The sequence below is a fragment of the Emys orbicularis genome, chromosome 13 (assembly GCF_028017835.1).
Source record: "Emys orbicularis isolate rEmyOrb1 chromosome 13, rEmyOrb1.hap1, whole genome shotgun sequence".
NCBI lineage: Eukaryota > Metazoa > Chordata > Testudines > Emydidae > Emys > Emys orbicularis.
Window position 1 is genome coordinate 44,626,445 of NC_088695.1, and position 12,652 is coordinate 44,639,096.

The 12,652-nt window shown below is 52.0% G+C and overlaps 1 protein-coding gene across 2 annotated transcripts in view; it reads left to right on the forward strand.

The window, feature by feature from the left end:
• ARSG (arylsulfatase G) overlaps nucleotides 1-12,652 on the forward strand; it is a 47,625-nt gene that overhangs the window by 11,629 nt on the left and 23,344 nt on the right. For both annotated transcript variants that reach the window (XM_065415942.1, XM_065415943.1), the window contains exons 6-7: nucleotides 9,247-9,443; nucleotides 11,270-11,350. In XM_065415942.1, the coding sequence (XP_065272014.1) occupies nucleotides 9,247-9,443; nucleotides 11,270-11,350 (278 nt within the window). The remainder of the gene's footprint in view (nucleotides 1-9,246; nucleotides 9,444-11,269; nucleotides 11,351-12,652) is intronic.

Consider the following 12,652-nt stretch of genomic DNA (forward strand, 5'->3'; position numbering starts at 1 on the left):
GCTTACAGGTAAGATTTTTTGGAAAGGTCCAGTCTTCTAATCTGTATTTATGTAACAGACATATTGAGGGCCAGGCTGCATTCTGAGAGCACGAGGGGGCTTAGCCACACGTGCTATGAAATCAGCATTAACTGGGGAAGCACAGGAAAGAGAAGGTTGTTACTGGACCAAATACTGCAGCTCTTAAGGCCCGATTCTGTTCCCCTCCCAAAATTCCCATTGGTGAAGTTCTCCTCAGTTCCCACATAAGCAAAGCTCCCAGTGAGTCCAGTGGGGGTTCAGGGGGCCATAGAAATTAGAGGTGGAACAGGCCTCTCAGATGTAGAGTCCATCCTGCAGGGGCTAGCGCAGGGCTTTGTCCAGGCCAACCAACGTCACCATTCCCCTCGGGTCTCCCCAAAGAGCTGAGAGCACCTCACAGGATCAGGCCCTGAAAGACTCCTGCAAGGGTGCCTCCATTGCTCCCCTTAGGAGCCCAGTCCACAGTCTGTTAGATCTCCCCACTAGGACATGGCTTAGCCGAGGTCTCCCTTTTTTCACCCCATCCCTCTGCCCTCACCACCTCCCAGGCAAGTCCCACAGCCCAGTGGAGACCCTGGGCCAGGGTCACCTATATGCTCTGACTGCTTTGGGCCACTCCAGTGATCAAAGAAGCCTCATTTAACCAGCCAGGAGCGATGGGTTTACAGCTACTTTGAGGCCCTGGAGAGGAGTTCACTGGTGAAGGTGGCCCTGGGCTAAGGTGCTCTCCAGAGGAAGAGAGCTGCACTTTTGTCCTAGTTAACGGAACCCCATTCTGAGACCCAGCAAAGGATGAGAGATGTAACAGGGGAGACTGCAGGCAGGAGAGAAGGAAGCTACCAGCAGGAGTTAACCAGACACAGCTGCCCTGCTTTCCCTGTGGGAGAAGAGCAGGCATCTCCTGCATTGGGAGCCACTGATGGTGAACAGGTGGCTCCTATTCCCCCTAATTAAAGGGGCCCTCCAGAAGGAGATGGGTGGGGGGGAGAGACCAGGGGAAATGTTTATCAGGCTGAGTGAGAGAGGGGAGCAGTCTATTGCTGTGTGTTTGTGCTGGGGGGGAGATATGTTGTTTGCAGAGCAGGCTCTGTGAAAAGGGAAGTTTTTCTTTTGAGATGCAAAAGCCTGGTGTGATTCTCAGAGTATAATCCAGCCCAAACTGTAGGGCTTCTGCAGAGCTCTGGGTTGCAGGAGAATTCCTCTTGGGAGGAGTGATGGCTCCCAGCGCTAAATAGCTGCCTCATATCTGCGATAAGGGCTGTTATTTGTATCTGGTAGGACTCTGTCGGGGGGAGAGTGTGGCTGATGGAGCATCTTTTGAAAGGGGGCAGTGTATAGCGTGTGGGCTGGGTGGACCAAGGGCAGGACCCAGCTCCTCCCCACAGTATCGATAGAGTCTAGAACCACAGCAGGGCTAGATTCACATAGTGTTTGAACTCCCGTCTCTCTCCCCACGCAGGCATCTGTGCAGGGCTGGTGACAGCTGAACTGCAGGGTCCCATGCTGCTGCCAGTGTAAGTGAGCTTGGCTCAAGGCCCCTAACTGATGGGCTGAGAAGGCCCGTACCATTCACTGATCTCAGAACATACAGTTAGGGCCTGATTCTCTGTTGCGATAAGGCCCCTTTGCCCTGCTTGGATACTATAAAGGTGCTTTAAAGATGTAAGCAGCCCCCTGAGAATCTGCCTTCAACGGGGAGCCTCCCTGGCTGGTGTGTAATTAGTGAAAGGGCTGTAAACCAGCTCTGTTTCCCAATCCCTGGTGCAGGGAGAATCATAGACTATCAGGGCTGGAAGGGACCTCAGGAGGTTCTAGTCCAACCCCCTGCTGAAAGCAGGACCAATCCCCAACTAAATCATCCCAGCCAGGGCTTTGTCAAGCCTGACCTTAAAAACCTCTAAGGAAGGAGATTCCACCACCTCCCTAGGTAACCCATTCCAGTGCTTCACCACCCTCCTAGTGAAAAAGTGTTTCCTAATATCCAACCTAGACCTCCCCCACTGCAACTTGAGACCATTGCTCCATGTTCTGTCATCTGCCACCACTGAGAACAGTGTAGATCCATCCCCTTTGGAACCCCCTTTCAGGTAGTTGAAAGCAGCTATCAAATCCCCCCTCACTTTTCTCTTCTGCAGACTAAAGAATCCCAGTTCCCTCAGCCTCTCCTCGTAAGTCATGTGCTCCAGCCCCCTAATCATTTTTGTTGAATGTCAGGGACGTAGCTAGAGTATGCTGCTCTGTGGCTGGAATACATTACGCTATGGCTTATCTCTGCTTCACAGGGGCCATGGGAAACAGAACATGAGTTGGAGCAGCCCTGGGACTGCTCTAGCTTATACCAGAGGCCAGACAGGGCTCTGCATGGCCCCCAGATATGGGGTACGTAAAGGTGGCTTAAAGCTATCCCTTGCGGCAGCCCACTCCTCCCCGCGAGAAACTGAGAATCAGGCCCAGAGTTTTCTGAGAAGAAGAGGGGGATTTTTGATCCTTTGACACTCACATAAGAAGAACCAAAACAGGACTCAGAAATGACATCCCGCTTCCTGACCTGAGCTTGGAAAGCCAAACTGAGCAATTCCCAGCATCACCCGGCCTATAACAGGGGGCAAGGACATGAGGGGCAAACTCCAGATTATCAGAGCTGTTGGAGTGCAAGAGCAAGCCCAGCTTGTCAGGGGTTAAATGCTATATTTTTGGGGGCACTTAAGCTCTGCCCATGGACTGTCCTTTTGAAATCACTTGTTTGCTGTCAAGCTGACAGCCCTTGAGAAGGGAACTTTTTTCTTCTCTCTTCAGCTGGGACAGCGTACTGGGATGTGGGAAGATTGATGATGTAGATGAAAAGGATACCAGTGTCTGCTGGGACATATATATATATATTTAGCGGCGTATTGTCTAGCCAGCCAAGATCAATGGATGCAGAGGTGTCTTCAGTGGCCTAGTAGTTTGCAAAACACACATGATTGAAATGTGAATTTGGGGCTCACATTCCTTTGCTTCTTTCTGATAAAAGATCTAGGAGCGATGTTAGAGAGTGCACTCTCCTTGAAAGCATTTGCACTGGTCTTTGAAATCATTCCTTGCCCTGGCAGCTCACAGGGTCGTAGATCTAGAAAACCACATCCTTCTGATTACCATCTTGGTTTTTCTCCTTCCTTACTCCAGTTGCTAAAATCATGTTGCAACTCCTAGTTCATAGCCTACGTGCTACTCACAGATAAAACAGGAGTGACCAGGAGCATGGCTGTGTCCCGAGCCGAGTGTAAAAAACAGCCTCTCTTCCCAGGCTTTCCCATGACCGCACTCTCCATCCCATCAGCTCAGTCCCCAATCACAAACTGCAGCCCTGCTTCGTGGTGCCTGCTGGGGAAAAGGGAGGGAAAGTCAGCATCTCTTCTCTAATGGGAGGGGCTCAGGTATGATAGTGGCAGAAGCCAGAGAGGTACCTAGATCAGAGTCATTTCCACTTTGCTGGGTCTGGATGTGCCCAAGTTGTAGGACAGTGGAGGGTCTGACCCTAAAGCTTTATACCATTTTAAGTGGGATAAAACATTGGCTTCTAATGCTGGTGGTTCTGGCGACAGTGGCAGCTGAACTCATATTTGGAATTCAAGCAGAACCCCCGCCCCATCCAGATGGATCGTAATTTGGATGCTGTGACTTTAAGGTCCATTTTATCCTGGCTTGCTAGGGTTAAGGTAACAGAAAGCCAGGCTTCCTCCATTTCCTAAGCTGTATAGAGCGTTTCTTTCTTGCCGTGGTGACTTGTGAGAAACTAAGCCTTAAAACCAGGACTGACTACCGCAAGTCCCAAGGCAAAGATCAGAGTAGCTCCCGGTTCCTATTGTCCATCAGTTTTCCACTGTCACTTTTACAGACCAGCTTTCTGCATGGTGTGAGGCTGGGCAGATGCTAAGTAGTCATCAAACAGACACGGCTGCAGAGCCTAATTCAAAAGAGCACTCGAGTGCAGAGTTCAGCTGTGTGTGGCAGATCTCATCCTTCTCCCACTGAACCAAAGGGAGTCTGGCCATTGACTTCAGTCAGAGCAGGGTGTGGCCTTCTACAGGGATACTGGTGCCAGAGGTTGGAAAGGGGATTTATGCCACGTGCAGCTAGCCTCTTTCTGTGTAGTGAGACCCGGAGCGTTCTGGTGCTGGTAGCATGGGCTGGCCCTGAATCTGATTCTCTTCATACCGGATCAGCTGCTGGGGCAGGATTAAACACCCCTGAGTCAGAGCTGGAGGCCAGGGTTCCTCTGGATCCTGCCAGGGCACTAGGAGAAAGCAAATCTGTGTTCCAGAAGCTATGGAACTGTTGGCTGCAGTTGATCCTGCCCCACAGGCTGCCAGTTGCTCTGGGGATGAAAAAGGGGATCCTAGAACCATCCCACTGCCCTTGAACAAGCTGACATGGCTGGCGTCCTATTGGCGTGCACCAAGAAGAGCCTGTCAGTTCAGCGCTAGGCCTGCCTCACTCATCAGTGACAAACTCAGCCTGAACTCTGACCAGCCTCAGATTGTGTTATCTAAACCAGGGAGTGGTGGTATTGACGCACCTTAAACATGTATTTTCCAGGGCAGTTTCTGCCCTGAGTTACCTCTGTGCTAATCTGTTTTTTATCTATCACCTTGGTACCCAGCCCTCATTGGAGTCCTGGCGTGAGAGTAACTAGAATCCGCTACAGTACTGGTCTTGCCTTGTATCTGCACCCATTTAGGAGCACAGATACCGCAAACTGGGGCTTGCTTGTGCACGTACTTAACCCCCCAGCTGGTTCACATGCATCAGGGGGGCCTGTGCAAAAACATGGGTGCCCTTTGGAAGGCTTGTCCCTGAATTGCTGCCCTGATTCCATGTGACTGTTATAGAAGCAGCTGCACTGTGCATGGTCATACACACGCAGGGTTAACAGAAAAGCTTTTAAAGCAATTTCTAGCTATTTGGGGGAAATGTTTCACTATCTGCTGAGAACTGGATTAAACAGGTTGCTGTTCACGGAGGCAGAGTCCAGTTTGGCTGCTGCTGCTTCACTGTTAAATAGTTTAGTTTGCTATAGTTCTTCTTTGCCTGACTCTCTCACATTGCTAGACAATGACAGAACACTAGGTGCGTCGGCTATACTTTGTTTAGCTAGATGTGTCAAGGCTGAGCAGCTCAAGGCAGTGAGATTCAAATCCATCCAGGGACACAGAACCAAGGGAACGTGAGGTACAAAATCAAAGGATTTTATTCTAAAAGCCCCACCCATGAGTTATGGATTAAACGATTTAAGTTGTATATATTTTTTTTGCAGAATCATCATGGAGTGTGGATGCAAAAGGCAACCAGGATTCACAGCTGAGTGGACTGGGGATGAATCCGGTTATTTCTGGATTCCTTCCCCACCTCCTATTAGAAACATTGTACTCCTGCTGTTTGGGCCAGATCCAAACATGCTCCCTCATGCAAAACTCCCATTGAAATCAGCGGGCCAAATTATTAACATTATTATGTGTGTTGTGGTAACACCTAGAAGCCCCAGACCTGGGTCCCATTGTGCAAGGCACAGTACAAACACAGAACAAAAAGATCTGCTCCTAAGATCTTGATTTACTTCCACCACTTCCCTAGATATGAAGTCAAGGGAACCATGAACATACTTTTGTGCTGAAAGGGTGAACAGTTTTGGGTGAAATTTTGCTGCAGTGTTGTCCCTGGGTTTGCAGAGATTGGCTTGAGACAGACTCTAGAAAAGCATTCAGAAAACGGGTCCTGTTGAGTAGAGCGTCCAGGTGTGGGTGTGTGAAAATGGTGGTATTCTCCTCAAATTCAATTTAGACCCCGCTCAGAGTAGCTGGGCTGGGTCTGTGAAAATGATTGGCACTGAAGCAGTTAACAACGCTGATGCTGAAATTGTCCTTACTTAAAGTTTCAAAGGTTGATACCCTGTTGAAATAAAAGGGACAGTTCCCATCTTTCCCCTGAGCTTTTGTTTCAGGCTCTCTGCAGTCTCAGGTTGGATCACACCACATAGAGAAAGTGATTTTCCCCCCCACAGCAGTAATGGCTAGAAACATACATGCATATTTTAATTAAAGCTAAATTTTGTACAGGAATGTAACAGCCCAGCAACAAAGTGCAATAGGGTGTGACACTTTGGCTGGCTCCAGCTAGGCTGTGGAATAAAATGCTATTCAGGGAGCTTTAGGATTGACTGATGTTTTTGCTCGATGTGGGAGACATCCTCTAGGCAAAGGAAGGAAACATAGGCCGCAGAGTCGAAATGTGCTCTGCTGAAATCATGGTAGCATCTTAATTCTTTTAAAATTTGATCAGGCTGCAATGATAAGACCCTGGTTCGGCAGCAGAGGCTGCACAGACTTGCAGGGCTGGGAATTAGCGAGGCAGACAGCAGTGTCCTTCGGTGACTTCCAGCCCTTTGTTTGACGCGTGCGCGCACACACACGCGTCACTGGGATGACCCAGTTCCTCCCGATCACTTGTCATTCATCCTTCCCTTCACAGGGCCCTGCGGAAGAGCGGGCCTCTTTTGAGGAGATAAATATAGCCCGTAAACAAGAAAACAGGATGTGTCCACTGGTGATTTAAAAACAAACTTCAGGGGGGGACGATCAGCAGCCCTCCGGTTTGTTCAATAACAGGATCCTCCTCTAAACATGCCTTGTGAAAAGTTGAATGCCCGCAGTTTGCAGTTCTGAGACACCACTGTGCAGCCAACGTGGTTGTTTCCCTCTGTTTTAATCCTTTTAAATTACTTCCTGATGCAGCGGGGTCCGGATCTTACCTTGGATTTCTGCAGGGGAATGAAAACAAAGGGAAAAACAGTAGATCGCAAAGCACTTGGCAGTCCCGGTCGTACAGATGGGAAACTGAGGCACAGAGAGGCCAATGACTTGCTTATGGTCACACAGGGAGTCTGGGGTGAAGCAGGAAGTTGAACCTGGGGCTCCCAAGTCTTACACTCGTGGCCTAACCTCGTTATCATCCTCCTTCTTAGGTGGCCCCAGAATCTCTTGAAGGGTAGGAGAGTTGAGCCTCCCTCCAAAACTCTGTAATTCCCCTCACCCTTAACTCTGCAGGCATGGGGTCTGGTGGGGTTGGGGGGCAGAGCCGTGGGAATTCCCGCAGAGGCTGAGGTTCGCGGGGTCCTGGTGACAGAACGGCCCTCTCCTACGCAGGACTGACCATTGGAGGGAAAACTCCCACCATCACCCTAGCATGGTACAGCTCCACCAAGCGGGGGCGCTAGTGTGCAGAGTCAGCCCCCAGGCCGCCTAGGCTTGCTCAGAGCAGAGTAAGAGGATGTGGTGGTAGGAACAGCAGTGCCTGGCCTAGGCTAGCACTCCCACTCTAGCTAACGCTGATAGAGCTCCGGGAGCTGCAGCCAGAGACTTCCCTCAGATTGTCTGTGCTGGCAAGGCCCTCGCTGTGGCCCCTTTGGGTCAGGTTTGTGGCATGTTGACAGGGGGACGGTGGAGGAAGCTTGCCTTGCGGCTGCTGAACCTGTTCTCTGGATTGCTGGGGGACTAGAGGCAGCCAGGAAGGAGAACTAGGCCTGGAAGGCAGCCAAGCAGCGAGTGCATCTGACTGCCAAGAAATGAGCTTAGGAAGTGAAATCGGGGCGAGGAAACAGCCCCCGCGCTCCTGGGTTCCTCAGGCTGGGCCAGGAGCGGTGGTGGATGCAGCGGGCGCTTAGCAACTGGGGGAAAAGCAAATAAAATTCTGGGAGACGTGAACAGCGCCAGGGAAAAACTGACTCTCGCCCAGTGACAGGAAAGAATGAGGCTGGGCTTGGGACTTCGTGCAGCTGCTCGACTCCAGGGCAGGTGCCGAGGCTGCTTGAACCCACCTGGGAGGCAGGTTTGCTGGTCTCTTCCTTGTGCCTCGCCTCTCACGTAGATTTTATCTGCAGAAAAGCCAATGACCCCTCTCCATCCCTCCCCCTCCCAGTCTGCTCATGTTGAAGGTGGGAGGGCAGGCGGGGCTGATCCAGCCAGGGCCAGAAGCTGGCGTCTGAGGCGTGAATCCAGGCGTGCAGCCCCTGCTACACCTTCCCAGAGGCAGGAATGGCCAGTGCAGAAAGGTGGGTGAGGCCGACCCTCTGCCCTGGCCCTGTTTGGGAATCCAACGCTGCTGTCTGCGCTAGGCTCCCTCAGTCTGTGTCGAAGTTTGGGGCTCTGCTTGGGCCCTGCCCCATGGCATGAGAGAAAGTCTGCTTCCCCTCCATGCACCTACACAGGCTGGGTGCTCGCCAGCCCTTATAAACAGGTCCCCTTCCTGGGCGTCACTGCCTGCCATGTTTATTACTGCGCCAACCGTAGCTTGCGCTTGCTCTGATTATTGGCCCTAGGAGAGTGGGGAGATTTACAGGCCTGGGGGGTGAAGTACCTGACAGCTGACTGGGTGACTTTGGACTTAGTAATTTGCCTAGAACGGCCTTTGGACCGAAGGACTGGAGACGAGGGGAGAGCCTGGCCTCCGGATCAGAAAGAGACGCTGCCTGGGGTAGCGTGTGTACTAAACCTGAGGCAGAGAGACCCCTCTGTATCAAGTCTCCTATCTCGTTTGCTTGTTCCTGCAGGGGAGGGACAGATCCTGTTTGCCTCATGTGACTCCTCCTGTTAGCCCCCAGCTCCCTGTCCTATGCTCCAAGCACTTCTCCTCCCTCGCAGGGGTCCAGCACCGCCGTGCCCTGGTGCAGGCTGGATTCCTAGCCCGGAGCTCTCTCCTCCCAAGCTGCAGGTGCTGAGAGTCCTGGGAGCAAGGTGCTGAGCCCCAGGATGCGGGGGTTCTGTCTAACCTTCCTCAGCTGCGAAAACGGAGGCCCATGAGGTGAAGCCACAAGGCTCCAGCTGAGTTCAAGGCCCCATTGTGCTAGGTCCTGTACAAACCCAGAGTGAGCGAGTCCCTCCCCCAGGGAGCTCACAATGGTAATAGATAAGGCAGGCGGACGGTGGGAGGGGGAAGGGAGGCACCAAGCAGTGAAATGACTTGCCCAAGGTTCCCCGGTGTATCTATGACAGAGCCAGAATCGACCCCAGATCTCCTGGGTCCCAGTGCAGTGCCCTACCCACTGGTGGCCTTCTGTAAAAGTTCCTTCCGCATTAGAGACTGTGGAAAACCTTTCCCCCTGTCCTGGCCTGGCTGCCCAGGCTCTCCCCGCCGCCCCACACCTTTCTCATAACCAGCGTGCTAAACACATTTCCCGTGTTTCCTGTCTAGTGAAAGCGGACGCCCGTTCTTCCTATACCTAGCGCTGGCCCATATGCACGTGCCCTTGGTCCTCGCTCAGCCTCCCTCCAGCTCCTCATTCCCTGAGCCATACCGAGCCAGCCTGAGGGAGATGGATGCCCTGGTGGGACGGATAAAGGACAAAGTTGACGGCTGCGGGAAGGAAAATACATTCCTTTGGTTCACAGGTGAAGCAATAAAACCAGCTGCAGTAACAGCAGAGCATCTCGATAACTGACATTTACATACTGCTGGGATCCGCAGGCAAGGCGAGGGGTGAGAGGGAGCCACGTGCAAATGAGACGCTGTCTTAGGGACAGCCCTAGCATTGTGTTAGGGGCTGAAGTGGGGCTTAATTTGGGAGAGAGGAGGACTTGTTCACAGCCTCTGCACAGGGGGTTGAATCTCATCCTCCATGAACTCTGCTCCTTTGTATTCATCTGCGTTAAACAGTATTAAAGCCACAGGCCAAGCTCTGCTCTCAGTTATTCTGGTGTGAACTGGGAGCTGCGGCACCGGGGTCATTGGAGTTTCACCGGTGTAACCGAGAGCAGGATCTCTACGGGTCTTGTTTCTTCCATTCCTATTATCCTGCCTGTCTCACGTTCCCCTGCCATTTTTGTTGAGTCCCCTTCCCTGGCCCTTCTATCGAGCAAGGCGAACCAGTGCAGGACAGCCCTGTGTAAGCCATAATATCGGGGGGGGGGGGGGGTAGGGGACAACAGGGGTGGGGAATAAACCCCTCCTGGCCAAGTGGGCTTTCAGGGAGACGGGGAGCAATGGACAAGAGGAGCTGCAGGCACAATATGGACTGAGGAGGTTTGGTCGGTTGCATGCCCAGAGCAATACTCAAAGCTGGATTGTGGAAAATGCTGAATGGTGCCTGGCCTCAGGTGAGACCCAGGAGACACCACTGAGAGCGACACGGTTACTCTGAGGAACTGGCTGTCAGGCCCACCCTGAAACTTGGGGGACTCCTCTCCCCTTTGAAATTGGGGGTATGGGGAATGGGGGCCAGGATCCCCAGAGAGTTTCCTCTGGATTCTCCTGTTGGTCAGGCCCTGCCTGAGGTGCTGGTCCACTGGCACTCAGATACCGTGCAGATGGGGGGGCTGTAAATTTGCAAGGATAGGTCAGACTCACCCGCCTTGGGGGTTGCTAGGGAGGCTGGACTCCCCCACCTGCTTTATAGGTAGGGTTTGGGCCTCACAGGGCCGTGCTGCTCTGTCAGACTTGGCGACGATCTCTTCTGTCAGGCAACTTGTTTTCCAACCGTCTCCACACCCCCCACCCGCCCCAGGCTGCCCCGCTTCAGGCGGGCGGATGAACCTGGACATCCGTGTCTACAAATTAAACCTCAAATCCCCGTTAATTAAAAACCCCAAATCCGCTCTTGCTGAGACGCCTCCCTAATGAGGATGTCTTGCTTCACTGCCATTCCAATGACAGGAACAGCTCTGCGGCTCATTAACGCCAAATTGCTCTTGTCCCCCCTCCCCCATCTTAGACTCAGTCTCCTGAGTGGAAGTTCAGCCCCCTTGAGAAAACATGGCCCTGTTATTTGGAAATAACCTCCATTGTCAGCCGTTCAGTCAGTCCTCACTCAAGCGCCTGCCGAGGTAAAAAGCCGTCAGGCGCTGCAGAGGAGGAGAGCAGGGGATTGGTTGCCTCTTTAAAGGGCGTATGAGCTCCTCCATGGGGAGAAAATATCATCCACAGCAGCTTCCCACTTCCCCCCAAACATCAGGGGGCTTGTCTGGAGCACCCGCAATTGAGAGAGGCCACCAGACAATCTGCTCCATGGAAGCTATATGAAATTGGGCCATCCTCACTCAGTTTCCCAGGTGAAAATCAGAGTAACACTTCGTTTTGATGGAGCTGATCCGAGTTTATGCCCTAGGGACGGAGGCTAGCTTCTCTCCCATGGCCTTCATGGTCTGACTCGTTTGCTGTGTTTCAGTCCAACTTGTCTGTCTCAGGCTGTTACTCACTGAGATGTTTCTCTCTCCTCCAGGAGACAACGGCCCTTGGGCTCAGAAGTGCGAGCTTGCAGGGAGCGTGGGCCCGTTCTCCGGGGCATGGCAAAGGCAACGAGGTAAACGACAAGGCTGCTCGCAAAGCTGTTAGCATCTTGGTAGCCATCACATGTGACCTGCTGGGAGCTGGGAGGGACCTGCTCCTGGAAGGCCCTTGTTCAAATCTGGCCACCAAGCAGAAGGGAGAGATAGGACACTTCCCTGCCTCTGGCAGAGTTCACTACCAGCTGTCTGGCTACTGCTGCACCAGCTCTGCCATGGATTGATTTACCTGCGGAGCTCCAATTTCTGAAGAGCAAATTTCTTGCCTTTAGAATGGACCAGCTAGTACTAAATGGCAGGTGTTTCCCCAAAATGTCACGGGGCATCCGACTGAATTAAGGCTGGGGCCCTGGACACATGCCCATGGAGCCTCCTGGCCCCTCCCCCATGCATGGCCCTACCCCTTCTTATGGAAGCAGCAGCCTTCAGATGACTGGAGAAGTTTGCGCCTCTTGGAGCTATTGTCTTAGGCTGTCTGCAGACTCAGGCAGGTATTGTTCACACATGGCTCATCTTTCAAGCTTTTCTCTTGTTGCACAATAGTTACAAATATAATTTTTTAACTGACAGCCCCTAGGTCTGGGCCTATAGTGTGATATATTTTAGCTTCTAGATAGATATAAAACTATAATCTGGCCCTGACGGAGAAGAATGCTGTGAGATGCATATAAAAGGTCTTCAAGTCCACCCAGCTCTTGAGAAAAGAACAGGAGTACTTGTGGCACCTTAGAGACTAACACATTTATTTGAGCATAAGCTTTCATGGGCTACAGCTTATGCTCAAATAAATGTGTTAGTCTCTAAGGTGCCACAAGTACTCCTGTTCTTTTTGCGGATACAGACTAACACGGCTGCTACTCTGAAACCAGCTTTTGAGGTGACCCAAGCTGAGACCTGTGCTCTGACTGTGCTGAGAATTATTTTAGAGCTTGGATTTTATTGTCCTGGAAGTGCTGAGCTCCCACTGACTTCCGTAGGGGTTCGGGGTGCTCTGGAAATCAGGCCTGTAAGTGTGTGTCCTTGTAAGCCCTAAAATCTAACTGTACGGAGGTGGGGTTTTAGTGTTTGCTGTCTCCAGCGGAGCCATCTGTGTGGTGGCTTTGATTATTTACACGGAAGCAGCCAAAAGTCTCCAGCATGACTCAGGCTTTTCCCGCTTCTGCTTGTGTTACGCACTGTGAACGTGTGCCGGGTTACATTTCCCCATTTGCTCCAGGACGGAAGGGGAGGGGGCAGCGGAGTGAGGCAGCATCTCTTTCCTCATCTGTTTCCTGACATCTTCCAAATATAGTAGAGGCCCGGAGGAAACTGATGTGGGA